Source organism: Camelus ferus, chromosome 11 (assembly GCF_009834535.1).
Source record: "Camelus ferus isolate YT-003-E chromosome 11, BCGSAC_Cfer_1.0, whole genome shotgun sequence".
NCBI lineage: Eukaryota > Metazoa > Chordata > Mammalia > Artiodactyla > Camelidae > Camelus > Camelus ferus.
In genome coordinates this window covers 74,973,530-74,999,952 of record NC_045706.1, presented here as the reverse complement: position 1 = coordinate 74,999,952, position 26,423 = coordinate 74,973,530, and the positions used below count along the sequence as shown (strand labels likewise).

At 43.6% G+C, this 26,423-nt stretch overlaps 1 protein-coding gene across 1 annotated transcript in view; it reads right to left on the bottom strand.

The window, feature by feature from the left end:
• RYR2 (ryanodine receptor 2) overlaps positions 1–26,423 on the bottom strand; it is a 543,213-nt gene that overhangs the window by 192,190 nt on the left and 324,600 nt on the right. The window contains exons 28-30 of the mRNA XM_032491926.1: positions 15,902–16,110; positions 14,071–14,245; positions 633–841 (exon numbers count right to left, since the gene is read on the bottom strand). Coding sequence (XP_032347817.1) covers positions 633–841; positions 14,071–14,245; positions 15,902–16,110 — 593 coding nt within the window. The remainder of the gene's footprint in view (positions 1–632; positions 842–14,070; positions 14,246–15,901; positions 16,111–26,423) is intronic.

The window sequence follows — 26,423 nt, the reverse complement described above, 5'->3', positions numbered from 1 at the left end:
TGACTCTGAAACCCCTAATGTGCATCACCTCTTGAAGAATCCAAACATGGCCCACCCATGGCACAATTTCGCAAATGAGACCATTACGCATGAGGGTTACCATGTCCCAGATACACTCGGAGCCTCTGCTTCTAACTCAGAAGATGGTTTGGGAAATTCATATCATAACCGCATAAATTCAAAGTGAACCTGACATTCTATACATACATATATATACATTCTATTCTATATATGTATATATACACACACATATATATGTGTGTGGGTGTATATGTATATACATATAAACAATTAAGTACAGTTGACCCTTGAACCGGGTAGGTTTGAACTGTGTGGACCCACTTACACACAGGGATTTTCAGTACTAGATACTACAGCACTACATAAGCCATGACTGGTTGAATCCATGGATACAGAGGCCTATACATTATATGCAGATTAGCCCCAAAGTTGTTCAAGGTGAACTGCAGGTAGTCAGCCTCATCAGCCTCTCATAAAGTACCTGTCCTGAGAGTCCACCACAGTGTGGCACACCAGAGCCATCATTTACGTGAGAGACAATAACTGTCAACAAGGAGGAACTCCCTCTCCTGGTTTTGGGCAACGGTCTGATCTTTAAAGAACAAGCAAACCTCAATGTGTTCGTGGTTCGATGGAACCTGGAGAAACTGAGGGAGCCTCTTGCTCAGCCACATGGTAACCTCCCTGTTTGTATTAACGGCAAATGGCTCATAGCCCTCCTGTAAGCCGCAGATGGTGAAGTATTTCAAGGTGCTGACATCCTTTCCGAAGTTCATCCTGCCCACCTGAGCCACTCCGAGGCTACACACTGGTATGAACCCTGGGAAGAAGGGAAAAAAACAGTATCGTTAGCATAAGAGCCTTCTGGTATGGAATTATCAAAAGTGTTGCTCCAGAAGTCTTCCCTTTGTGAGAGCCGTCACCCTGAGGCAAAAGCAAGGATAAAGAGACCACTAACAGTAAGTATTCAACGCCAGGCTCCGAAGACCGGGATGTGCCCTTGGCATCAGAATTCATTAAATGTGGCCCAGGGGCCCCTTCTTTCCCCTTGGACTTCTGTGAGGTAGCTGCTAGGCAGCCCCTAGTCCTCCAGGGTCTCAGGGTGCATGGCCACAGGAGGAGGTCCCCACTCCGCAGCCTGCGCAGAAGTGCGCGTGCCTCTCTCGGAGGGGGAAAATGAGATAGAAGAGGGCTTGAAATTGCAAACACCAACACCGCTGAGCTAGATTTCTTTGCATGTACCTCAAAGAAAAAAGGATTGGAGGCAATATTTATAAAGGTTTTAATTCACTTATAGTTGCTTTTGATCTTTGAAGAGAGTTTTGCTCTTTTCTCCCTGGGGAACCCTACAGCTAAGCTTCGGGAAAAAAAATTGAAATATTTGGAAGTCGTTGCCAACATCCCACTGAATCTCCTCCGTCTGTCCCTTCCCCTTCAATGTCATTGACACTACAGATTACGCAGGACAATGCACGATTAACATAAATAGTTACGATGAAATCAAAGAGTAAGTTAAATAAGAAACTAAGTCAAAAGCAACAGCAATGAGCAATAAAGAAGAAACAAAATATTTCAGTGTGTAGCAGGGCTAGTTGACCTTTCCACTGTTAAAGAACAAGGGGAAACTACATTCACTCTGTTAATTGTCTGGCAAGGGGATGAGATGACATTTTTCAGCAGAGGGTGTATCTATGTAATCTTCATTTCCTTCTATACTATTTTACAGGAAAGTTCAAGTACTCAATGCAATAACCAAGGTCAGTGTTGGAATGCAGACCACAAATCAGAGGATCTAACTTGTAGATTAAAAAAGCAAGGGATCCTGAGAATAAGCTGACAAATTTCTCCCATTACGATTTCTATTTCTTCCACTGTTGAAATCAGTGGCAGTAAAAGCAATGTATAACCCTCAAAACAGCACAAGACGATACAAATTACACCTGATAACTCATGATGGTCTCACGCAGCTCGTGTCATCAGCATATATTTAAAGAAACAGTCGTGTAACTATGCTACCAACCCGGAAGCACGAACACATCCCGCCGGGTTCAAGGAAGTGCGAGGGATGAGTTTCTAGCTAAAATGAAAGAGCCACAGCTGTGTCTGCAGCTGCGCCAGCTCTGGGCGTAGCAGTCAAGGAAAGCTGTCTTAAGTGTCCCCGAAGGAATCAGAGAGAAGGACTGGATAAACTCAATAGACCTGAGACAGCTGGAACTGCATGTGCACAAACTGGCAAATGTCGCACTCATGTGACACGAACTAGGGGATACCAAGATAGAAACATCTCCTCAGAGGCTGAACAGTTATTTCTTTTACCACTTTAGATGTAGAAGGAGTTCCTACCCTAAAAGCAAACTTATTGGATCCCTAAAAAATCTCTACAGTAGACCTGTGGGTGTTTGTTATATTAGTATCTGGAAATTTTGTGTATGTTTGATATATTTTCATCTAAAAAATCAAGTATTTAGTGTTGTGCACAAGATTTATGTCCTAAACTGTTCACTCTGGCTATGTTTACAATCACAGAATATTGTTGGGACAATAAATGTATGTTTTTCTGTTCCTTGAGATGGTATACTATTTAGCTTTTGAGAATCTGGCTTTCAAAGGTTCATTAATACATAGGAAAATATTGACAGCAAACAGTATTTCAAGAAAGAAAGATGTAACATATGGTTTATTTTTAAACATGTGAAAACACCAGAAGGTTTTTTTTAATCAAAAAAAGTTTCAGAGTAGTGGGATTTTTAATACTTTTTTTCCTCTCTTTTTATGTCTCTCAAGCTAACAATTTTTTTCAACGAATCTTTATTTTATTATGAAAACAAGTGACAGTCTTTGTAAAAATACTCATTTAATAAGTTGGGATATACCTACATCTTTCTCAGATAGAAATGTGTAAGAGTGACGTGGATACGAAATGGTCCAGACCACATGTTCCTCAAGTTGTGGAAGTTCTTGGCTAGTGAGTGTGCAGTGAGCTCGGGACCAGAAGTCTTGCTAATAAAATTAGCAAGGACTGAGGATGAGCAATTAAGTCATTTGCATTAAGACACTTTCAACTATTCACTTCTTTATCCAACAGATATTTAGAAAGCAGCTACTGTGTGCCAGACACTCGGGACACTGGGTGAGGAACACACAGACCTCAGCCAAGAGGTTCTCACAGTCTAACGAGCTGGGAAGACAAGTGGTAAAGTCATACCCAAGTCACCTACTGACCTATCTGAGAAAACGGAGTACCAAGAACAGAGGAAGAGCAGAGAGATGGGAGTGGGAAGATTCTGCAGAAGAAGAGGGCAGGCAGGTACTTCTACGAAACGCCCAAGGACAGAGAGTTTGAGATCCAAGAGACTTGGATTCAAGTCTTAGCTCCGCCACTTTCTGGCAAGTCACTTAAATTCTCTAAGCTTTAATCCTTTCTTCTTTAATCTCTACCCCATGGAGCCATGGTTTTAAAAATGAGATCCTGTATATACAGTGCTTGACAGGGATGCTCACTAAACTAAATTTAAAACGGAAAAAAAAAAGGTAGAAGAAATTAAATATCCAGAATAAGAGAATGGTTAATTATGATACATACACAAGGCTAAGTATGTGCAGGCATTAAAAATCATGTTTGGGGCTCACCAAAATAAACCTGTAGAGGGAGACAGAACTAATATGGTGAAATTTAAAAACTGGTGATTCCAGGTGAAGAGTATCAGGTGTTCATGGTACTTTTCTTGCACTTTTCTGAAAGACTAACACTTCTCAAAATGTAAAATTGATACAAATATCAAAAGTTATGTTTAAAATGTTTTATGACTTAGGACAACATAATATTAAGTTACAAAGATGGCAACAGAAAATTATCTCTACATCTCAATCCTGTAGATGAGACAAAAACACATTAAAAGTCCAATTTTTCTCTGGGTAGTGGGAATATATATATAATTTCAATCAATTCATTATATTCTTGTATTTTCCAAATGTTCAAAAAGAATTGATTAGTTTTCTGAAAAATAATGGGTATAATTTTTCCATTAGCTTACAGCCGTAGGTGGTATTCTCACTGCTTTATTGTTTTGGTGCCTTTTAAAGGGAAGTATTTATGAAAGTACAATCATAAGTAGAAATTATGCTATTTTTTCTCTTTTTAATTTAAATGAAGTAGAATCCCCCCAAATTAAACTGTGTTCTGACGTCTGGAAATGCAGCTTTCGTAGCTGCTATGATAATAACACAATGAGTATTTCTGAAATCCGTATTTTAAATGCAGGGGTCACAGTAGGAAGGACTAGATGGAGGTGCAGAGCACACAGAGAAGAGGAAACGCCAGGTACTTTCCAGTCTACACGGGGAAGGCTGGGCCTCAGTCACCTCCAAATACAGGTGCTGACAACAGGTGACATGCTGTCAAACACACAAGGCTCGTGACAGCAGCGAATGTCCTGAGTGTTTATCTGGGGCTTCATCTCAGTGAATGTTAAGGACCGTTCATTGAGACAGGAATCAGCTATCTTTTTTCCAGTGAGTCAAGTCCAGTCTCAGCTTAAATCACAGCTAAGTGGCCAGAAAAGACAGCCGGGTCTGCAGATCTCAAGGTCCACGCTAAAGCCAGCCCTGTGTGTCACCAGAGAGTAGATTTTAGGCTTCCTGGACTGTGTGGTCTAGGTCAAAACTGCTCAAGCCTGAGTTACAGGGCAAAGCGGCCACAAAGAATATGAAGACGGGGGAGCGTGGCTGTGTTCCGACAAAACCTGATTCACGAAAACTGGCGGCTGGCTGGATTTGGCCCTCGAGCCTGATTCCTGCTCTAAGTTTTCAACATTCAAAGACTGTCTCCTACAGTATCAGGTCCCTCCAAGCAGCAAACACCTGATCCACACTGACCACGTGCCAAACACTGCCGGAGACACTGGAAACACAGCTGCAAACAGGATGGGAGGGCTCCCTTCCCAGAGTTTACCTTCACGCACGGAAGGGAGCTAATGAGTAAGGAAAGAGTTATCAATATACAGAATAGAGGGTCAGAGAATCATAAATGCTGTCAAGACTGACAGAAGGGTTTGCCATAAATTACACAAGATGAGTTGATAAATGACCTCCCTCTTAGTAACTGTCCACAGCAAAACATGATAATTGAGGCTCAGATCTTTCTGAGTTTGAGGCAGGCTGAGCACAAAAATATTCCAGCCCACTAAAACTGGTTTCCACACGTTTATGCACACACCTGGCACAGGTAAGTGTCAGTCCCACCTGCCTATCCTTTGAGTTCGCCGTCTTCTATTCTGGTTACCTTAACTGACACCTTGCAAACGGCAAAGCCTGATGAGATCTAAGGCAAGTTTCCTCCCAGCAGGGGATCTTAAATTAGTACACACGGGTCCAACTGGTTACTTGGGCCTGTGCCAGATCCGCCCTAACTATTTGTAAACCTGTTAAAACAGTAGCTACAACTTATGGCTAAATTGCTTCCTCCAACAAAAGACAGATGGCTTCAGCAAATTTTAACTTTCTCTGCTGATGAGCCTCCCCACTCCTGAGCAGAGGGCTGTGTTGTGAGCACGCAAGTCCAGCGAAGGAACTGGCAGTCACAAGGATGTGGGGGCGTGAGGCAGGCGTGAAATCTGCAGTGGGGGCTGGATGAGAAGATAAAGCAGATCACAAGCATACCAGCTTTTCCTAAGAATATATGATTTCAGATTTTGAAATTTCTGAAATACAAATTGGGACTCACATTTATAACCAAAACGAAATGGCCAAAAGCAGACTAAAATGGCCAGTATTAACATGTAAATGTGAATTATTTGATCAGAGGAAAGGGTAACACTTACTGGTGGCCTACTATGTGCCAGATAATATCCAAGCACTTTACCATTTATTATTAAATATTAACCCCATTTTTCAAGATGAGGAAAGATTTAACATCTTAGTTAAATGTTAAATCTTTCTCTAGGGTCCTTCGGCTGGTTAAATGGGATGCTCAAGAATGCAGGGAGAGAGGGTAAAACCAAAACCAAAACCAAAACACTTGCCTTAGATTTCTGGGATCTTTAGAACTGGAAGAGGCATGAAATGACCATTTCCAATTAATGTTTTCTTATTTTAAGGAAATGAAAACAGAGGGCCCACAGGAAGAATTATTTTCAGAACTGGATCTAAAACCCAGGGCTTCAGACGTGGTATCTGTTTCTTCTAGTCCATTTTGGCTTCAAATATGAATTAGGGAATTATGCTAAGTGAGGTCCCAGGGAATTTACCATGATACAGGTGTATCGTTAGTGCAAGGACTTGGTAACACAATGCTGGCTTGACAGGGGCATTCCCACACTTTCCTCCTGGCTCTTGGTTCACTTCAGAGCATCAAGATCAGTAGGATATTTATTTTTGACCTTGAAACCCATTTTAAAGCCATCACGTTCTCTCCATCAATTCAAGTCCAGACAATAGAATGTTTCATATACACAAGGTTCTGACACCCTTTATTCTGATTCCTTGACCTTTCCAGTATAATTAAGCCATCCCATACTAAATTTTGCTGTTTGGCTTGGCAGTATTCCTAGGTAACGAACCATTGGTGCTGTATGCTCACATTGCTCCTTCTAGAATCAGATGTATATTCACACGTGCAAAACTGCCAACGTGCAGATAGGCTAGTATATATACAAATTATGTCATTAACCACCTACCAACTTTAGCTATTCTCAAAATAGTCTGTACGATAGAAATTTCCTCTATTCATCAACACATAAGATTTAACTGTCAATTAACTGGGCAGTTTAGGCTAAGCAGTTTGGTTTTCACTGAATTTACCAATCATTTCACAATGAATTTCCCCAAATAACATGTTTTTCAGATTACATGCACATAAGCTCAAAAAGTACACATTAAGTAATAATCTGGAATTTAAACACTAAAAATCCCTTCACTTGTTAAAGTACTCCGTGAATGCAGTACCTATTTAAGAGTTTCATTCCTGGAAAAGTCCACAGAGTGTCTAGGACAGTCCCCTTTTCTGATTTCAGACAAAACAATGAGGCTGCTGGTCTCCAGCATCTCCTTACTCTTTAGAATTTGTCTGCCGCTTTGTGACTGTCTTCATCTTCACTCAAAATAGCCAGTGCCCCAACCCAAACCTGTGGTTGTTTGGATTGCCCCACAGCAGGGACTCACAGTCCGAGCTTTTCCCTTCCTTCACAAGTGCTACCTCTTAATCAGGGAGAGTCCCAGTGACCTTACTTTCCCAGGTCTGATGCAAACCTGGGTCCCAGGTCTGTATCAACAGCAGATTGTACAGAGTGACACTAATGACAGAAAGGACAGATGTGACAGTGGAGCAAGGAAGGTAAGGTATTTGGGACGGTGCAGACCCAGCCCTAATTCACACCATGTTGAAAACAATCTTCTCAATGAGTCACATACATCTGCCAAATGGTTCATATTTCAACAGAGGATAAAAAGAAATTATATGTACAGACCGACAGCCCAATATTCTGGTTTTTTTTCCTTCTTCGTTTTAAAGGCAACTAATAAAATCGATAATGGAAAGTCATCCCCCATCTTTTTCCTTAGACGCCTTTTCTGCCTAAAGCTATGCAGCTATTTTAATTACAAAAATATCCTTCTGTTTCCCTCCCAAGGAAAGGAATTCTATGTGGTCTCAGCACCAAGAATTCAGTTTTGCTTCTGCCCTTTCAAACAGCAGACACAGAATCAAAGGCATCATTTCTGGATCTGATTATAATCATCATGGGTATGGGACCAGAGGGCCCTGAGGTGATCTTTACTCACAGAAAAGCTGACAACCTTGAACAAGCACCAATGTAATGAGGCATTTACGCTACACAAGACACGCACTCATAGCCTACTTTGTGAAATACAGATGATCTCCAGACAAAGTAACTATTCTTTCACCATATGGCAAAATGCTAACTGACTCTTCCATGCTTTAAGTCAGGGATATGATCAGCTCCTCACATTACCGGAAACCTGAAGTGCTTGCACACAGGAGGAACTTGAGACCAGTGCTAGACTGGTGAGGGGTGTCAGCGTAGAGGGCAGGGGATCAGTCCCCCAGGGCGGCCCCAGCAAAACGCCACAGGCTGGGTGGCTTTAACTTATTTGCCCAAGGCCAAGATGTCTGCAGGTGTGGTTTCTCCTCAGCCTCCCTCCTTGGCTTGCAGACGGCCACCTTCTCACTGCGTCCTCACATGCCCTCCCCCATGCACCTGGTGTCTCTTCCTTTTCTTAGAAGGATGCGAGTTGTACTGGACCAGGGCCCCACCCTCAGGACCTCAGTACGGTCACTACCGGTCAGGACTTCACCGTATGAATTTGTGGGAAGACAAGATCCAGTCCGTGTGAGCTGGGACAGAGACGTGAGTTTTGTATTCAGGACGCTGTCTTCAGCTGCAGACACATCTCCTCAGAAGCCATGCCTGCTGAGCCCTGAGGACCGCCAAGAAGCCCTGGATGAGAAGAATCTGAATCTCACTTTATGAGGCATTTCATTTAATGATCCTGCAAGGCATTGTTTCTCATTAAGTCAGAATAGTTGAGATTTCACCCTCTTCGGGAGGCAGCAAGCCCCAACAGAAGTGAGACACGCAGTCATCTTCTCAGTAGTGAGAACTGGCTCCTGTCTCGTGGGTTCCTCCTTCAAGCAAGTGTGGAGCGCGAGTTCTGTGTCAGAGAAAACGCCACGCATCGGTTCCCCTCTGACGTCGGCATGTCAGGGAAATGCTGCACTGTCCCCAGGTTTTCGCCAATATTCCTTTGTCTTGACTATTTTCTTTCTAGCTTTGTTGTCGCTGTTTGTTTTGCTTTTCTTACACTGAGGATCAAATTACTAAACTTGGAGTGTAATATTTATATTTTGTGAGGGAATCTGAAGTTTATACTATGTGAATTAAAAAAGAGACAGAGTTGAGCAAGGAAAATACGAAGTTAGAGACCAAATACAGGAAGGAATGCCTTTCTACATTAGGGTATAATTATGTTAGCTATGATGTGATTTCAGGGGAATTCGGTATTGTTTTAGTATAAATGAGGCTTAATTTGGGGGGTCAGAAATGCATATTATGTTTTCCTATAGGAATTAGTGATAGTTTTTGGCCTACGGAAAGTTGCCCTATTTGTGTGCTTTAAGGAATAAATTACCCCCATAACGCAGAGAAGAGGGCACAGGGCAAATTAAAAAGTATAATTTGTTACTAGCTAGTATTTGGGTTTTTTTTTTTTTAATGGCGGGCTGGGCTAAATCACGTGTGAACCCTAAAATTCCCTTCTGTTTCTCCAGAGACCTAGAGGAAGGGCCACTTGTTAGTCTGCTTGGCTTCCTCTCTCCAGACTAATACCTAAATCTCAGCTCTTGAGATACTACCATTCTGATGGTACAAAAAAGCAAGGGAGATGAAGCCCACCCAAAAGCTGACCAAAGAAAGGGCCATTTCTCCCTGTGGCCTGGGGCAGCTTCAGCTACTGGTTGAAGGACTCTTCCCTTCTCTGAGGTGGTCTCAGGAGACGATGAGGGACAGAATGTGCCCCCACCCTCACCAGCTTATTGCCACTGCAGGATGGGGGAAGAGATTTTAGGGAGCTAAAGCCTCCCAGCAAAAAGAGGTGCTACATCAGTAAGAATTCCTGTTCAGAAATCTTCCGAGAAGGACTGTCTTGTGTAGGCACATGCTGGGACACAGAGGGCAGACGCCCCGCCACTTAGAGACAGGACTCCAGAGAGGGTGGTGCCACGGAACACGTAGGATATAAGGCAGCCAGACATTAGGGGCTGATGAAGCCGGAAAAGCACACAGAGAAGAAATCTGGGACTATGGGAAAGACAGAGCCACTGCTTTGGCTTGGAGGGCTCCCCCACAAATACCAGGCACTCTATTTATAAGACAGAGGCTATTACTATTACCAGGCCCATTTTTTCTCTGCTGTAAAATGAAAAAGGCTTCCGATTTCATCTCCTGGTGTTTGAGATCACACCCTTCACCTCATCAGGAACATCACTCAAGATCAGGCCTTCCCCGTCAGCTCTCCCTCTCTCCCAGCTCTTCCCCCAAGCTCTACACACATGCTCAAGAAGCTCTTACTTTTTTAAGAACCTCAAGTATATAGAAGCAGATGGTGGATCAATTACCACCTTTTGTCCAAGACACTGCTTTTACATGTGTAGTTGGTCCTTTCCAATACTGTAACAAGCATCTTCTAAGCCACCACCCAAAGGAAACCTAGAACCTCAACAGTACCTGCCATCTAACCATAGCACGCTGCTCTCCCTATCTCCCGGCCCCTCCGCCTGAGGAAACCACCACTCTATCCCTAGAATCAGCATCCTCTTACTTTCCTTTATACGAGTTTTAGAATTTGGGTTGTTTATAACTTTGATAGTTCTGTGAGTCCGAAGGTTCAGCAGAAACTAAAATACCCCTTTGGTGGATGTATTTGTTTCCCATTCCTATGAGACAAAGTACCGCAAACCTGGCAGTCTAAAATAAGACCCATTTATTGTCTCTTAGCTCGCAGGTCAGAAGTCCAGGTACCGCACGACTGGGGTCCTCTTCTCAGTGTCATGAGGATGAAATCAAGGTACTGACTGGACTGTGTTCTCATCTGAGGCTCAGATCCCCTTCCAAGCTCCCTGGTTGTTAAAAGAATTCAGTTCTTTGTCATTGTAGGACTGAGGTCTCCTTTTTCTTGCCAGCTGTCAACCAGGGGCTGTTCTCAGCTCCTAGAGGCCTCCTGCAGACCCCCACCATGTGGCCCTCTCACACCACAGCAGTCTGTTCATCCAAGGCCAGAAGGAGAGCACATCTCACACTTTGGATCCCTCTGACTTCAAGAAGGACCCAGTCTCTTTTAAGGGTTCACCTCATTAGGTCAGGCCCACCTGGATGACCTCTATTTGATTAACTCACAGTTAACTGATTAGTAACCTGATCATGGGAGCTATATCCCATCTAATTCAGACTCTGTCCACATGACAGAAGAGAGGGTTATGCAAGGCATGTCCACCAGGAGCAGGACTTCCAGAGACCATCTTAGAATTCTGCCTACAGCACAGCGTATTGCAGCCTGTTTTCCTGGGTTCTCCCCAGTCCTGATGCTGACTAGTTGTCAGTGCAGTGGTAAGAAGAGACAAGGAGAAAGTCATAGCAGACCTCACCAGGGACTGCTCCTGCCTAGCCCTGTTCCTTTGTTGACATTACAGCCAGAGCACTCTCTGAAAAATGGAGATTCAATTAATCTGTTCGCTTTACCTACAGATACTCTGAAGAGATTTAAAAAAAAAAAAAAAAGCCAAATAGAAGGGAGACTCATAGAAGAGGACTTGCTACTTTTACAAGTCTAATAACACGGCTCCTGATCTTGACCGCAGGTCCTGGCCCTTTGAGGGGAGGGAGGGACTGAAGGCTCCTGTCCTTCTCCCGGGGCCGGTGTGTCGCAGCAATCGTTCTTTGTCCAGTTAACACGGGAGCTTCACGGTGGAGTCTGTGGTTGCGGAAGGACAGCGCATTCCCTGTTTGGGAAAGGGGTCTGTAGCTCCTAAGAAAAGCCCTGCCTGCATCGCTATGGAACAACCCGACCTTCAGCTGGAATGAACTGGATGGCTGTCTTGCCACCTGGATTTCACTGGGTTACCCCATCAGTCTTTTAAAGATTTTTGTGATTTTCCTTTTGATGTTATCAAGAAACAACTTACATTGGTCAAGAAATCATTTCGGTTGTGTAAACTGTACAAAAGGCAGAGACATCAAGAGACAGTTCTTTTGATTGCTTTACGAGCCAACGTATATATGACTGAACTACCTCTGCAGCAACAAAAAGAAATTATGAAGATTTTAACAAACACCAAATCAGGCATGGCTCAGACGTAAAGACAAGCTAGCTGTAAGAACAATTTGAAAATAGAGTGCTTACAAAAACTTCTTAGTCCTTTAGCAACCACAGTGCATTCCTGCTGGCCTAAATGAATGGTTTTTCAACTGAGCCCGGGCTCTCTTAGTGGCGACTGTAAGTTAGGGAGCTTGTCTCAGGGCCTTCCACTGTTGTTACACCCAGAGCAGCTCCACTGAATTTTTTAAGAAGCCGTGTAAAGATACTTGGGAGGGAATGGGAAAATTCCATGCCCAGAAAGCATCTGGAAGTCCCAGGCCCGCGTAAACTCTGCAGTCCTTTTTATGGAAGAAAACCTAGAATTCTGACTAACCCCTACAAAGTGAAGAGTTAACGACTACAGCTAAATAAAGTTTTTAACCTGCCTTAGAGACCAAAAGGATACTTCCCAACACCTCCAACCGCAGTCCAACAATATGGACCACAACATTTTCAGACAATTTGTGAGGATGCTGTATTAACTTTACAACAGAGTATAAGTTTCAAGTCATTTTTTAAATTTTAAAAATGATGTGAAATGTAGAGTTGGAAAACAAAGTTGTTTCTATGACTGTGCCCCTCAGACCCACGTCAGAGCCCATCTTGTCACCGCAGTGGCAACTGGTGTCTGCAACAACGCTGCAGCGTTGGCATCTGTCATTGCTTAAACAGCACGACTGGGCGTTCCACACTGTGTACAGTTCTAACATCATTCTGTGAATCCATGTGGCATAAACTAAACAAACACAACTCACATCGGCATTTCAAGAATTTGACTTCGTAAGAAGAAAGGCATAATATGCCAGCATTTAAAAATAACAACCAACTAAAAAAAACAGACTCTCAGGCCCTATCTGTAGGGCCTGAGACAGTGTAGACAGAGAACACAGATAAAGCCCCTCTCCCAACTCCCCCATGATACACAGGCCCTCGTAAGAGCAACACCCGAGGAACGGAGGTAGGGATGGGGGGGGGGTTAGAGTGCCGGTTTCACCCACCACCTGAGACGCAGGACTGCAAAACAGAAATTAAGTTGTAAAAATGCAAAGCTCCTATTGTTTTCACAAATCTATGTCTGAGAAATGACGGTCATACCTGCTTGAAAGCTTTCTGAATGAATAACTAGAGAACTTAATGCAAATAATGAGCTGGCTGACTTTCTGAGGACTGGTGACAAGTTTACATAATTTTAAAAGTACCGACTGAGGCAGATCTTAAAATCCAAGACTATACATGCACATATATTCAAGTAACAGGATATATTCGAAGCCATCTTGAAGAAAAAGTGCTAGCTCAGTTTGAAATGAAACATTTATACAGTATTTTGTTAAACATCATCTTGTTTACGTGCTCTGGGTAACACTACCCAACAGAACCTCGCGACATGGTGTAAGCGCTCTGGAGCTCTGCTGTGCGGCAGGGCGCCGCTGGCTAGAGGTCAGTGCTGAGCACCTGAAACCTAAGTTCCCACCACTGGAAACTCAGTTTTTACCTTTATTTCACTTACATTAATGTAGCTTCAAATAACCCCGGGGGCCAGGGGCCAGCCTGGGGCAGCAGCGCTCTGAAGCACGAGCAGTGGCCTTGCCCCCCGCTTCCCAGAAGGCGCTGGTCCTCCCCGCACAGCGCTGCCCGAGGTCCGGGCCCACCCGCCGGCAGAGGGGCCTCTCCCCGCGCCGCGCCTCCGCAGCGCTGCCCGCGCTTCTTCACCCCAGAGCCCGCGCACTCAACAGAAACCCCCCGGGCGCTGCCCGCCCCTGGTGCCCTCGAGTCTGCGCGAAGAGGGACGTCCTTCACCGTCTCTGTCGTCTCGGCTCCCAGCAGAGGGCCTGGCGCGCCGTCGGTGGTCCCACTATTTTTTTTGAAACGCACGAGCCGAAAGAAGCTATCAGCAGCTGATTAAACAGGGCGGTTCTAAGGGAGAACTTAACACTTGAGGAAAACTCTCCCTTTACCTGCCATTTCTTTCCTGATTCGCACTTGAAAAGCCCCTTCTGCTTTACGGAACTGCCAGCTACGCGGTGGGGACGGCGTCCGGGCCGCGGCCGCCTGGAGAGCGCCGGCTCCACGAGCCGAGCCGCCGCAGGCCCGCGGTTCACACCGCCGTCCCCGCCCTCTCGCCGCAGCCTGCGAGGAGCAGCGCGGCTGGGCGCCCCGGGAGGCCGCGCGAGGCCGCACACTCACCGTCGCCGACGTCGAAGTCCTTGAAGGCCAGCTCGGAGCCCGAGTCGTCGAGCAGGACCTCGCCGTTGAGCGTGAACACCATGGTGCGCTCGGTCACGTCGGCCATGCAGCCCACCACGTCGCCCGCCTGCCAGGGCCGCCCGTAGTGCTCGCTGCCCTGGTGCCAGCGCTGGGCCTGGGGAGAGGGCTCGGGTCACCGTGCGGGCGGGGGGCCCGCCGCACACCGCCCGCCTGGGCTCTGCACCCCTAGCGTCTACACGGTGTCACGCACTGCGTCTCAACAAAACCCAGTATACCCCGTGATCTTCAGCGTCCACTATTCAAAAACTCTAATCCCACATACTTTCCATTACAAGGAAAACTATGTCTCTAGAAATGTATCTGTCTCACCACAGGGAACGCTTCCCAGGACACGGGTTGTTTTTCTCTACTCCCCAAAATACAGGGAATCATGGGCAGAGAATCAAGCTGGGAGTTTATCATCGAAAATGACACTCTAATTTTCATCTGTTTCAAAATAAAATTCCATTCCTGGGAACCAAAGACACCGACACTTCAGCCAAACAGAATTCTAGAAGCACTTCAGTACATGCTAAAAACAAAAAAGGTTCAAATCAAACTTAAAAATATTCTTAAGATATTTACTGAAATAAGCAGCCAAAAACTGAATACATATGGCCACATTGTTTTATATACGTAGGTGAAATTTCATCAGTATATTTGGAACAGTTTTCATAAATGTGACTTTTGAATCTATAAGTATATTCTACAGACACAAAATTAGTTATATTATTTTGTCAGAAAAATCTTTTAATTGTCCCCTTAAGCATCACCTTCATTGTGAACTGATACGTAACAGGATACAGTCACCAAAGTGAAACGATAGGATTCTTCTAAAGCATAGCACATCCTACTTTAAAAAAATTTATTTAGCTAAATTAGGTATCAAAATTTTTCCATCCAAATTAAAAAAACAAGATTCAGGAAATGTAACGTTTCAGAACAAAGTGGGTCAGTTGTCCTAGAAGACACAATACTAATTTCTAGCCTAGAAATGCTTTCCCACATACGTACGTTAATAGCAAATCTTCATGATTGCTTTTTTTATTCTAATTTTCCTTTTTTAATTAGAAAAACTTGTATTTCTCAAAAGGAATACAAATTCGCCAAAGAAAATTAGCAAATAAAAATAAAAGAAAAGAATAAAATGCCAAGAATTTCATCAACCAAAAATGACTAGTATTATTCTATTGTGGCTATGTTCATATATAAATATTTTGTATTTTAAATTTTAAAATATTTTACAGATAAAATAATCATTAAATATTTATAGAATGCACAAATAAACAAGAAAAGCAGCACCTGACCAGCTTCCACCAAACTTAAGAAATAAAAATGACTAATAATGTTGAAAAAGAAACCTCCTGGTGATTACAAACAGCAAAGAGCATTCTTGTGGCTACTGAATGTTTATACCTATCACTAATTCTTGCTGGAGGGTGAATTCCTTCTGTGGAACTGCTGTGTCAAAGTGAATGTGTTTTTAATCAGTACATGGATTTTTAATACTTTCGGTAGACAAGGATGATTCAGCTCTTTGATATGACAGAGAATCCACGTTCTACTCCCTGAGTTTCGCTGTATTCCCAGGGTGAAGGAAAATGTTTTGAGACTTCAAGGACAGAAGTTTTCCGAGGAGCTACTTTCTCCTGTTCGTGCTCAGGGAGGTCTTCGCATTACCGGACCACACAAGGCACAGCCAGGGCAGTGTGGACACCCAGTGCACAGCAGCCCACAAAGTCCGGGCCCACACCCTGGGGTCTGCACTCACCTTGAAGCCATCGAAAGCAAAGGCATGTTCATCCGAGCCCAGCTCCTGATCGGGCTGGCAGCCTGGCCGGCTCCAGCCCACTCGCATGTCTCCAGCAGTGACAGCCTCGAACTCGAAATACCACCTTCCGGCCCTCACGGCATAAGTTTTCTCGGCCCGGAAGATCCGGAACCGCTCCCCGGTGCCACTGCACACCTCTGCCCTGGCGGCTGTGAACAAGAGGGATTGGGGTGAGGGCTTCGGGAAGGTGAAAGACGGGGGCAGACACCCATGACTTAAGCAATTAAACCTATGGGGAGGAGGGTAATGACCTTTGACTCTTATCCTGGCTCACATCTTACAAAGTGTTTTCATGTATGTGATCAGCCACCATCAGACGGAACCAGACTGCAAAGTACTAGGGCTTCCTTTGGAGACGCTGGGTTTTCACTAACACTGTAAAGGCAGGTAATGTACAATCTGGGGTTTGTTTTTTTCTGTAGAAGAAAGCCTTCCAACCACTTGGTGGTTTGGTAGTGGAAGATGAGATGAACTTGAAGGCATGGATGGGAAGAAGCCAATAAAAGAGGTTTAAATGCTCTGTATAAGAAATGAACAGACATTTTTGGGTGGGAGAGAAGAGGGAAGAAACGGCCAGGAAGTGAGGAGGGAGGTCACCGCAGGAGACAGCTGCAGGTCAGCAGAGCAGGGAACCACTGCTACAGTCCCCAGACAGATTGCTAAGGGCGTAACTCATCAACTACCCGCACCTTCACTGTAATGTGCTGTACACACAAATGCTGTGCTTAAGAAATGTGAGGGAAAATGAAAGGGTCACGTCCCACATCAAGATCAGCGCAGAGCAGAGGGGAAAAGATATCTGCAGGAGATGAGACACACGGGAGAGGAGTGAGCCCAGAGTGCAGGACCTCAGGCCAGGGGCCCTGGGGCCAGGATGGCCTGGAGCAGGCAACCCCCTAGGAAGTCACAGTGTTGGGGCGAGGGTCCACTGAACGGGTAACAGAGGGTACGGTCACCTCAGTTAAGAGCGGGGTTTAGACGCAGAGGAGGAAATATAAGTGACTCGACCGAAGTCGCACAGCTAACAAACGGCAGAGCTGGGGAGCTGCCAACTGCTGCAGCCTGTGCTCTTGCCCCCTGCCTCCAGGGGCTGGCCCAGAGTCAGTCGGTACTGGGTAAATATTAGTTCTCATCTGTTCTCAAGAGTTAGGAAAGACCTTATAACTAATAAAGGTTTAATAAAAGCTTAACCACTGGGTTGATGTGACCAGATAAATAAAAATGATCAAGATAAGCTCTCAAGGTTGCCAATAAACACACAGTTAGATCATCTTTAACAAGCTAAGACTAGATTGAAGTAAAGAAAGATGGACCGAGAGGTCCTAGCACACAACAGGAGCTGATCTACTGAAATGACGTGTTACTGCTCTTTGGTGATGTCTGCCGTGATGACAGGGCATGTAGATGACCTGCACCTGCTGATGAACCTTTCCTAAGCTGGGCTAAGTTTCTGAACAAGCAACACTGTATTTCCACCTTTCCCCATACACACATATGCCCACGCCTAACCACCCAGTCTGCTCCAAGCCAATTTCCAGTGTCCAGCAGTGACAGCCTCAAATTTCACACACTCATGTCATGCAATACATTCACACCTTTTACTGAAAAATAAATGCATTAATACAGTTTTTAAGTGACATATTTTTACTACTGTATGTAGTATACAGCATGTACAAAATTCTCTGAAGATAAAAATTTTGCTGTTGATGCAATTAAGTTGGGAAAAGGGCTTGAATGAGAAAAACATTTCTATAGTGAAGAGTAAAAATTTCTCATGTCTCTTATGTAATAACTGAATGTCTTTTAAAAGACAGGATAATAAACTACTTTTTTGAGGAAAAAGAGCTAAGTTTTAAGAAAACAGTTCTAAGTGCTGCAATACTAAAAAGAAAAAAAAAAAAAAAAAAGGAAAAGCCACATTTCCAGAGTTAGTATTTCCTCAAAAAACAGCACACTGATCCACTGCTCCCTTAAATCATTGTTGTAATGTTCTCTAAATTAATCTAAGAGGTATAGCATATGAGCTATTAACTACACAAACATTGAGAGGTTACTTTTCAGGAGAACAAAATGCTCTCACATATTTGTCCTTATTTTTAGTTATATCAACATTTTCAAATGAAATTATACTTATATTCTAGTAGGCACTGACAGATTCAACTCCCAATTTCCTAAGTACATAACATTCAGTTTTTTAGAAAACTAAACTACTGAAAAACTCACAGGTCCCTTTTCCCGTTTTATGTTTCCAGGACATCAGACTCCACAAACATGCACAGTGGACTCAAGAAATGCAAATGAATTTTAATATTAGCTTAAATCAGATATGTTGGAAGGCAATTTAGTATATAAAAATATAACCACTTCATAACTTCCTTAAAAGCCCACAGCCCACCACCAATTTCTTTTGGCATTAAGACGTACCATTAGTTTTCTCTACTAATAGAGGTAATAAAAATAGGGGACTATATAGAAATTGTGGAGCAACAAGAGGTAATGATGAAGAATTTCTTGATCCTGGCATTTTCTCCTGATCTTAAGCTGCTGCACTATTCTTTGTTTTAATTGAAGTACAGTATTATGCATGTTACAGGTGTACGATAAAGTGATTCACAGCTCTTAAAGGTTCTGCCGCATGCACAGCTATTACAGAATGTGGGCTGTATTCTCTGCGCTGTGCAACAGATCCTTGCAGCTCATTTCACACGCATAGATTTGTATCTCTTAATCCCTATCTGCATATTGCCCCTCTCCCCACTGGGAGCCACTAATTTGTTCTCTGTATCTGTGAGTCTGCTTCTTCTTTTCTGTTATATTCACTAGTTTGTTGTATTTTTTAGATTCCACATATAAATGATATCATACACTATTTGTCTTTCTCTGTCTGACTCATTTCACTTAGCATAACACCCTCCAAACCCACCCATGTTGCTGAAAATGGCATGATTTCATTCTTTTTCTGGCTGAGCAGTGTTCCATTGTATAAATACACCACAACTTCTTTATCCAGTCCTCTGTCGATGGACAGTTAGGTTACTTCCATATCTTGACTATTGTAAATAATGCTGCTGTGAACACTGGGGTGCACGTATCTTTCTGAATCAGCACTTATGCTTCTTTCAGATACACGCCCAGGAGAGGCCGGCTGGGTCGTAAATGCTGCACCAGCCCTACGCTCATGGCTGGCACCACCCTAAACTCGAGACGAACATGCTATTCTCAGCTATCAGCACACAAAGGCTCGTACCCTCCGCGGACCTTCCTCCGAATGTCCTTTGGCTCCTAGCTTATCGTCTGTACTTCCTGCATTAGTGTAGGGTAGCTTGCAGCCATGGTTTAAAGAAGCAACTCTGTTCTTGATAAAATACAAATACTGAATGGAAAAGGCCCAGGCCATCTGTAACAAATTTCTGTTGCATACCCTACAGCACCACACAGCTGAACACAAAGTAGGCGCCCTGTAAACACCTGCCGAATTGGATCTAGGAACAAACACTCTTCTGAGCCCGGGACACAGGAGAACAGGCAAACCGCCAACCGGCAGCACCACGGTCAAGGGCAGAGAACTCTCCCCCAAACGTGTAATTCTTACGCTTTGCTTGATTTTTAACCACTCCACATTCATACGTGTTTGGTGGGCAATTCCAGCTAATGTAAGTATGCTACATAAGTGACCTTTCATATTGTTATAATGAATAAAATAGCAATCGACATTCTAAAAAATAAACATACATTCCCAGTGCACTTTATCAAGGTTACTCAGAGATGAAATTCTGGACTTATGCCTTTAACAAAGCATTTAGGATTAAAGGCAAGGTCTGAAAACACCCTGTGTTCCTACTACTCCACAGACCCTAGCACTGAGAGGGCAAACACCAACAACTACTCAAACAAGACCTAAAATTCCTACACACTGTGCTCCAAATCATGCATTTAAAAGACACTTACCACTAGAGGGCAGTCAAGGTCTAATTATGTATGAAAATTGTACGTTTTACTAAAACTATGAAGCAAGGAGGGCTAGACTCTTGAAAATTTTACACCTATCTAGAATCCTTTAGGTATATTTACATAATAATTTTAAAAATATTTGCTATTAACTAGTCATCCCTTTAATCTGGTATTTCTAAGTAAGCAATTCAAATCTTAATAAAATCTTGTAATGAATAAATGACTTTTTCAAATGTTTTAAAATATTATTTCAAATAATACTACAAAGGTAGTATAATTTAAATACTGAGTTCATATTCATTCTAGAATACATAAGCAGCATTCTGCTAACAAAAAATAAATTATAACTCTGATTAATTCCATAAGGTTACCCTCAATTTTGTCCAAGATTTTATACTCTCAACTTTTTTAATGTCAGCAAGAGCAGTACACCCAGTTAAAAGAATTGATGTTTTAAATCTTACCTTCGGGATCAACAGACACATTTCGCTTTATTCCATAAAATCTCTGACATCTATCTTTTAATTTCCATCCTCACCGTCCTGGCTCTGAAGATCACAATCTCCCCGCAGCCCCCCGACAGGCCTCCCCACTGCACGTGCTCCCCTGCTAGCCCCAGCCCGCTGCAGCACAGTCACACTGGGCCGTAAACGCCCGCCACACACCGGGCTGCAGCTCCTTGTACAGAGTCACTACACTTCTCAGCTGGGTTTTCAAGGTATTCCATGTTTTATCCTAGTCTTTCTACTGCCGTCTCTTACTGTTCTCTCTCCACGTACACTCTGTAATTTATCCTACCTAGGTTATCAGTTTTCCCTCAACCCTTTCCAGAAACACCTAACTACGTCAGATGCACACCTCCCCCGGCAGCAGTGCCCTTCCTCCCACTGATCTCTACTTGCTGATACTTTGATTCCTTCAACAGCGAGCTCAGATGCCACGTCTCCCTTTACTGATGCCTGCAAATGGAAAATGAAGCTTTCTTACGTGTTTTCCATAAAGATCAGTTTAATCCCTACTAGGAGGAAGGCACGCTGTTGGAGTCCAGGACACACTGCTGAACAAAAACCAGATCTCGGCCTCCACTGTGGAGTATTCCACACGAGCCTCACCGCTCATTACTCACATAACTTCAGTAAGAAGGAACCTTGACAATCAACTGTCACTGGTTCTGCCTCTAAACCCTTAACGTGCAGAAACCACGCCATCCTCTGATCACATTTTTTCTTCCCAGTTTTCTCACTTCCTATTAAAACACACTCTCCTGCTCTGCGGCCTCATTCCTCATCTATGCAGCTCTGGGGACCTTCCTGCCTATGACTCGCTACTTTACTTGCTCTGCTAACCCTCATCTTCGGCTGATTCTACCGTCTTCATTCTCAGCATCTATCCTCGCCCTGCTGAGCCTGCAGAAGAACACACGCCCAGGCAAACTGGCACTGTTACCAGCTCGCAGTCTCCAACCTCAGCTGGACCATCAATGTTTCCCTGCAATCTTCTTATCTCTTTGTGGCCTGTTCTATTTCTGATCTTTATCTCTGAGTGACATCAGAAGGAATGGCAGAGTAAGGACCTCCAAAACTGCTCTTCTCCATAAAATGAGAACAGTGAAAAAACTTATTTGTCAAAACCAACTTTCTTGGCGCTTTGAAAATTAATCAAATACTGGCAATAATCTGGGGAGTGTTTATTCAATAAAAATGGCTGAATATTTGCAAGGACAGCAAGATGAGTGGTGTTTTAACTTGACTGAGGGCTAGTCCCTTCTTCCTAGATGCATGGTACATTGAAAAACAATAGTCCTTTAAAATGAAAATCAGTAAACTAGAAGCCTCTGAGGGGACAGAGCAGCGCTGGAGCTCCTCAAAGCCCCATTCACAGGAAACTGGTGTTATCGCACCTTTTTGGCAGTTCCTTGGAAAATCCCACTTGCAACACTTATCCTTATTTGACCTGACTCAGAGCTTGCTCAGTGCAAACACACTTTTTCCCAGGGACACTTGTCAAAAAAAAAAAATCACAGGCAATTTTTTTTTAACACTGCAGCTGCCTGAGGTAGCTGACAATAACAGTTGAGGCAAACAACAATCTGTCCAAACTATTTGAAAAGAAAAGCTAGGGAGTGAGGTGTCCACAGCAGGCTGTGACAAGTTACAGTATAATCCCGGTGACTGGGGAAGCCATGCTCACCCCTAGGGCTGTGTGTGCTGAGAAGGCCTGAGAAGGGCCCAAGTCCTCACCTCCAGAAGACCGGGAGGCCCTGCAAAGCTGTAGGTGAAGGCTGAGGTGGGGACTGCTTGCTTGTAGGCCAAAGGCACGTCCCAGCATGCACACAAAGTCCCTCCCTCAGCAGAGACTGGGAGACTTACAAGTCCTGGGCACTTAAGGAAGTCTCTGTCTAATAACTGACCACTAAGCAGATGAAACAGAGGCTTCAGCAACCACACCCCACAAAACAAACTCTACAGAACTTGTGAAGAAGAGTCACTGAACAGATAAGCAACAACAACAATAGACACCAAGGACAGACGCACAGATCAAAGGCTCAGAGCGGCCAACAGATATTCGACAAAGGTGCCAAGATAACTAACGAGGAAAAGGTAACTGTTGCAACAAATGGTGCTGGGAAAACTGACTTTAACCCCACATTACAAACAAAAATTAACTGAAATTAGATCACAGACCTAAACAAAAAAGCTAAAATAATAAAACTTCTAAAAGAAAACACATGAGAAAATACTTGTTTTTACAAAGACAAAGATTTCATAGGACATAAAACATATAGCCTTAGAGGGAAAAAAATCGGAAATGGACTTCATCAACATTAAGAACATTTGCTCTCTAGAAGACCTCATTAAGAAAATGAAAAAGCAATCCACAAATTGGGAGGAAATATTTCCAATATCCAAAATAGTTCTTACGAACTATACACACGGAAAACATATATATACACAGAAAAACATATATATACATATACACATATACATACAAACATACACACACACACACATACATATTCACAATTCAATAAAAGACAAAACAATCCAGTTTTTTAATGGAAAAAAGATGTGAACACTACATAAAAAAAAGATACGCTGATGGTCAATGAGTACAAGAAAGGATGCCAATATTATTATTAATAAGGAAAACACAAATTAAAACTACAATAAGATACCATTTCACATCTACCAGAAGAGCTAAAATCAGAGTCATGATCAATTCTTGGCCAGGATGTGGGAGCAACTGGTACCCTCATATATTGGTTGTGGGAGTAAATCTGCAGAACTATTTGGAAGTTTCTTGTAAAGTGAAGCATAAATCTGTCCTATGATTCAGCAATTTTGTTCCTATTTACCCTAAAAGAAATAAAAGTGTAAGTCTGCACAAAGACTTGTCTACAAATGTTCATAGCAGTCTTATTCAACAAAAACTGGAAACAACCCAAATCTCTATCAACAAGAGAATCGATAAGAAAAAATTGTGGTTTATTTGTAGAATGCAATGGTACTCAGCAAGTAATCTCATGATTCATACAAAAACATGGACAATCACAAAAACAGTATGTCGAGCAAAAGAAGTTCGATTAAAAGATAAAATATTTTGACAGAAGCAAGATGGCAGAGTAGAAGGACGCTTATAGCTCACCCTCTCCCATAAATACATCAAAACTCACATCTACGGACCCACTCAGCCAACCAGAGCACCTGCCGAACTCCAACAGAACATCGTCCTCTTCGAAAGACAAAGACGCTAAAAATCTGGTAGGAGAAAAGGAAAAAAGAAAGAAGAAAAAGCAAAACAGTGCAGGACCAGTCCCGCGGGGAGGGAGCGGCAAAGTAGAACAGGCGCTCATTTGCTGGGTCTCGCCCCTCCAACGGAGAGGCCAACGGGACGGAGAGGGAGCCTCTGAGGCTCGGATATGCCCGGAGCACCACTTGACCGACAGAACTAAGTTAAACGGGCACAGAGGATCCCTGCGACACCCAGCCCAAGACGCAGGACGGCAGCTGGGGGCCGGTACAGGCCACCCAAGCCGGGCAGAGGACTGGGGCGGCTGCACTGAGGCAGCCCCAGGGGGACTGCAGGGGGCTGCGCGCCGTGGCTGAGAGGGGATACTGAGCAGAACCATCTCGGTCCCCCATAAATTGCAAAAAAAGCAAAGCAACATGGCCAGTGTGCCCTGGGGGGAGGGGTACCGTAGCCTTTGTCTCCTCAGACCCACGGCACCATTACTGGCGCTTCTCGTGAGAAGAGAGGCGGGGCGCAGCCACAGCCGCCATGTCCTCCTGTGCGCAGCACCCTGGCAGGGGTGGGGCCGAGCCCTGAATCCGCACCCAGGGGCTCTGCAACCTCCTGGGTAGGACTGAGACTTGTTTACAGCCCGAGGCAATAGGATCTTTCTGCCCTGGTCCCTCAGAGAACTCGAGCTGCCAAGACAAACAAGGAGCAAGATTTGGCACAGAGCAGGGGCAGGGCTGTTCCGCGGTCTTCCCCAAGCCCGCCTATGAAGTGCTGACCTGAGGCAGAGCGGGCAGCTGCACAGAGCAGCAGAGCGACCGGCGCTGGGAGAGGGCGAGTGGCCACCCACCTTCCTGGCAGGAATGCAGCACCTGACTACGGTGCTGGGAGGGGGCGTGAACCGCCCACCTGCCTAGCCAGAGTGCAGCATCTGACTGCGGCATCGGGAAGGGGAGTGACCTGCCCACCCAGGTTTTACTCCTGCATAGGCTTTAGATAGATAAATAAATAAACACAATAGATAACTGATACTCCTTAAGCCACAGGGCCAGAGAGATATGAGCAATATGAAGAAGCAGAGGAACCACTCCCAATTAAAAGATCAAGAGAAATCCCCTGAAGTCAAGATCAATGAAATATACATTGATGGCCTACTAGATCAAGATTTCAAAAAAGGACTGATCAAAGTACTGAAGGAACTAAAACAGATAGTGTTTAGAAATATAAAATATGTCAAAAAAGAAATAGAAGCTATAAAGAAGAATCAAGTAGAATTAGCAAACTCATTTGCTGAGATGAGAGCTGACCTAAAGGCTGTACAAAGCAGGCTACATAATGCAGAGGAACGAATAAGTGACCTAGAAGACAGGACAACAGAAAGCACCCAATCAGAACAGCTGAGAGAAAAACAAATAAAAACCAATGAAAACAATATAAGGGACCTATAGGAGAACATAAAGCGTGCCAATCTACGCATAATAGGGGTTCCAGAAGGGGAAGAAAGAACAAAGGGGATTGAAAAGGTATTCGCAGAAATCATGACTGAAAACTTCCCAAACCTAAAGAAGGAATCAGATATCCAAGTACAGGAGGCTCAGAGGGTCCCAGACAGGAAGAACCCAAACAGACCCACACCAAGACATATCCTAATCAAGATGGCCAGAGTCAAGGATAAAGAAATGATCCTAAAGGCAGCAAGAGAAAAACAAAGAGTGAGTTACAAGGGAACCCCCACAAGGCTCTCAGCTGATTTCTCTACACAAACACTACAGGCCAGAAGGGAGTGGCAAGATACATTCAAAGTCCTGAATGAAAAAAAGATGCAGCCTAGGATACTCTATTCAACAAGGCTATCCTTTAGAATAGAAGAAGAGATAAAGAACTTCACAGACAAGCAAAAACTAAAAGTTTAGCAACACTAAACCCATGCTAAAAGAAATATTGACAGGTCTACTCTAAACAAAAAAGCAGCAGTATGCTACAGAAATGAGAAACTCATAACTGGAAAGGTGATAACTACCATGAATTCCAAATAGAATAAGCACAAAATTGTAAAAGAAGACATCTAAATCATTAAGAGTGGGAGAGGGAAGCAAAGAAAGCCATTGTGGAAAACAGTATGGAGATTCCTCAAAAGACTAGGAATAGACTTACTATATGACTCAGGAATCCCGCTCCTGGGCTTATATCCAGAAGGAACCCTACTTCAAAATGACACCTGCACCCCAATGTTCATAGCAACACTATTTACTATAGCCAAGACATGGAAACAGCCTAAATGTCCACCAACAGATGACTGGATAAAGATGAAGTGTTATATTTATACAATGGAATACTATTCAGCTACAAAAACTGACAACATAATGCCATTTGCAGCAACATGGATGTTCCTGGAGAATGTCATTCTAAGTGAAGTAAGCCAGAAAGAGAAAGAAAAATACCATATGAGATCACTCATATGTGGAATCTAAAAAAAAAAAAAAAGAAAAAACATAAATACAAAACAGAAACAGACTCATAGGCATAGAATACAAACTTGTGGTTGCCAAGGGGGTGGGAGGTGGGAAGGGACAGACTGGGATTTTAAAATGTAGAATAGATAAACAAGATTATACTGTATAGCACAGGCAAATATATACAAGATCTTGTGGTTGCTCACAGCGAAAAAAAATGTGACAACGAATATATGTATGTTCATGTATAACTGAAAAATTGTGCTCCTCACTGGAATTTGACACAACATTGTAAAATGACTATTACTCAATAAAAAAAT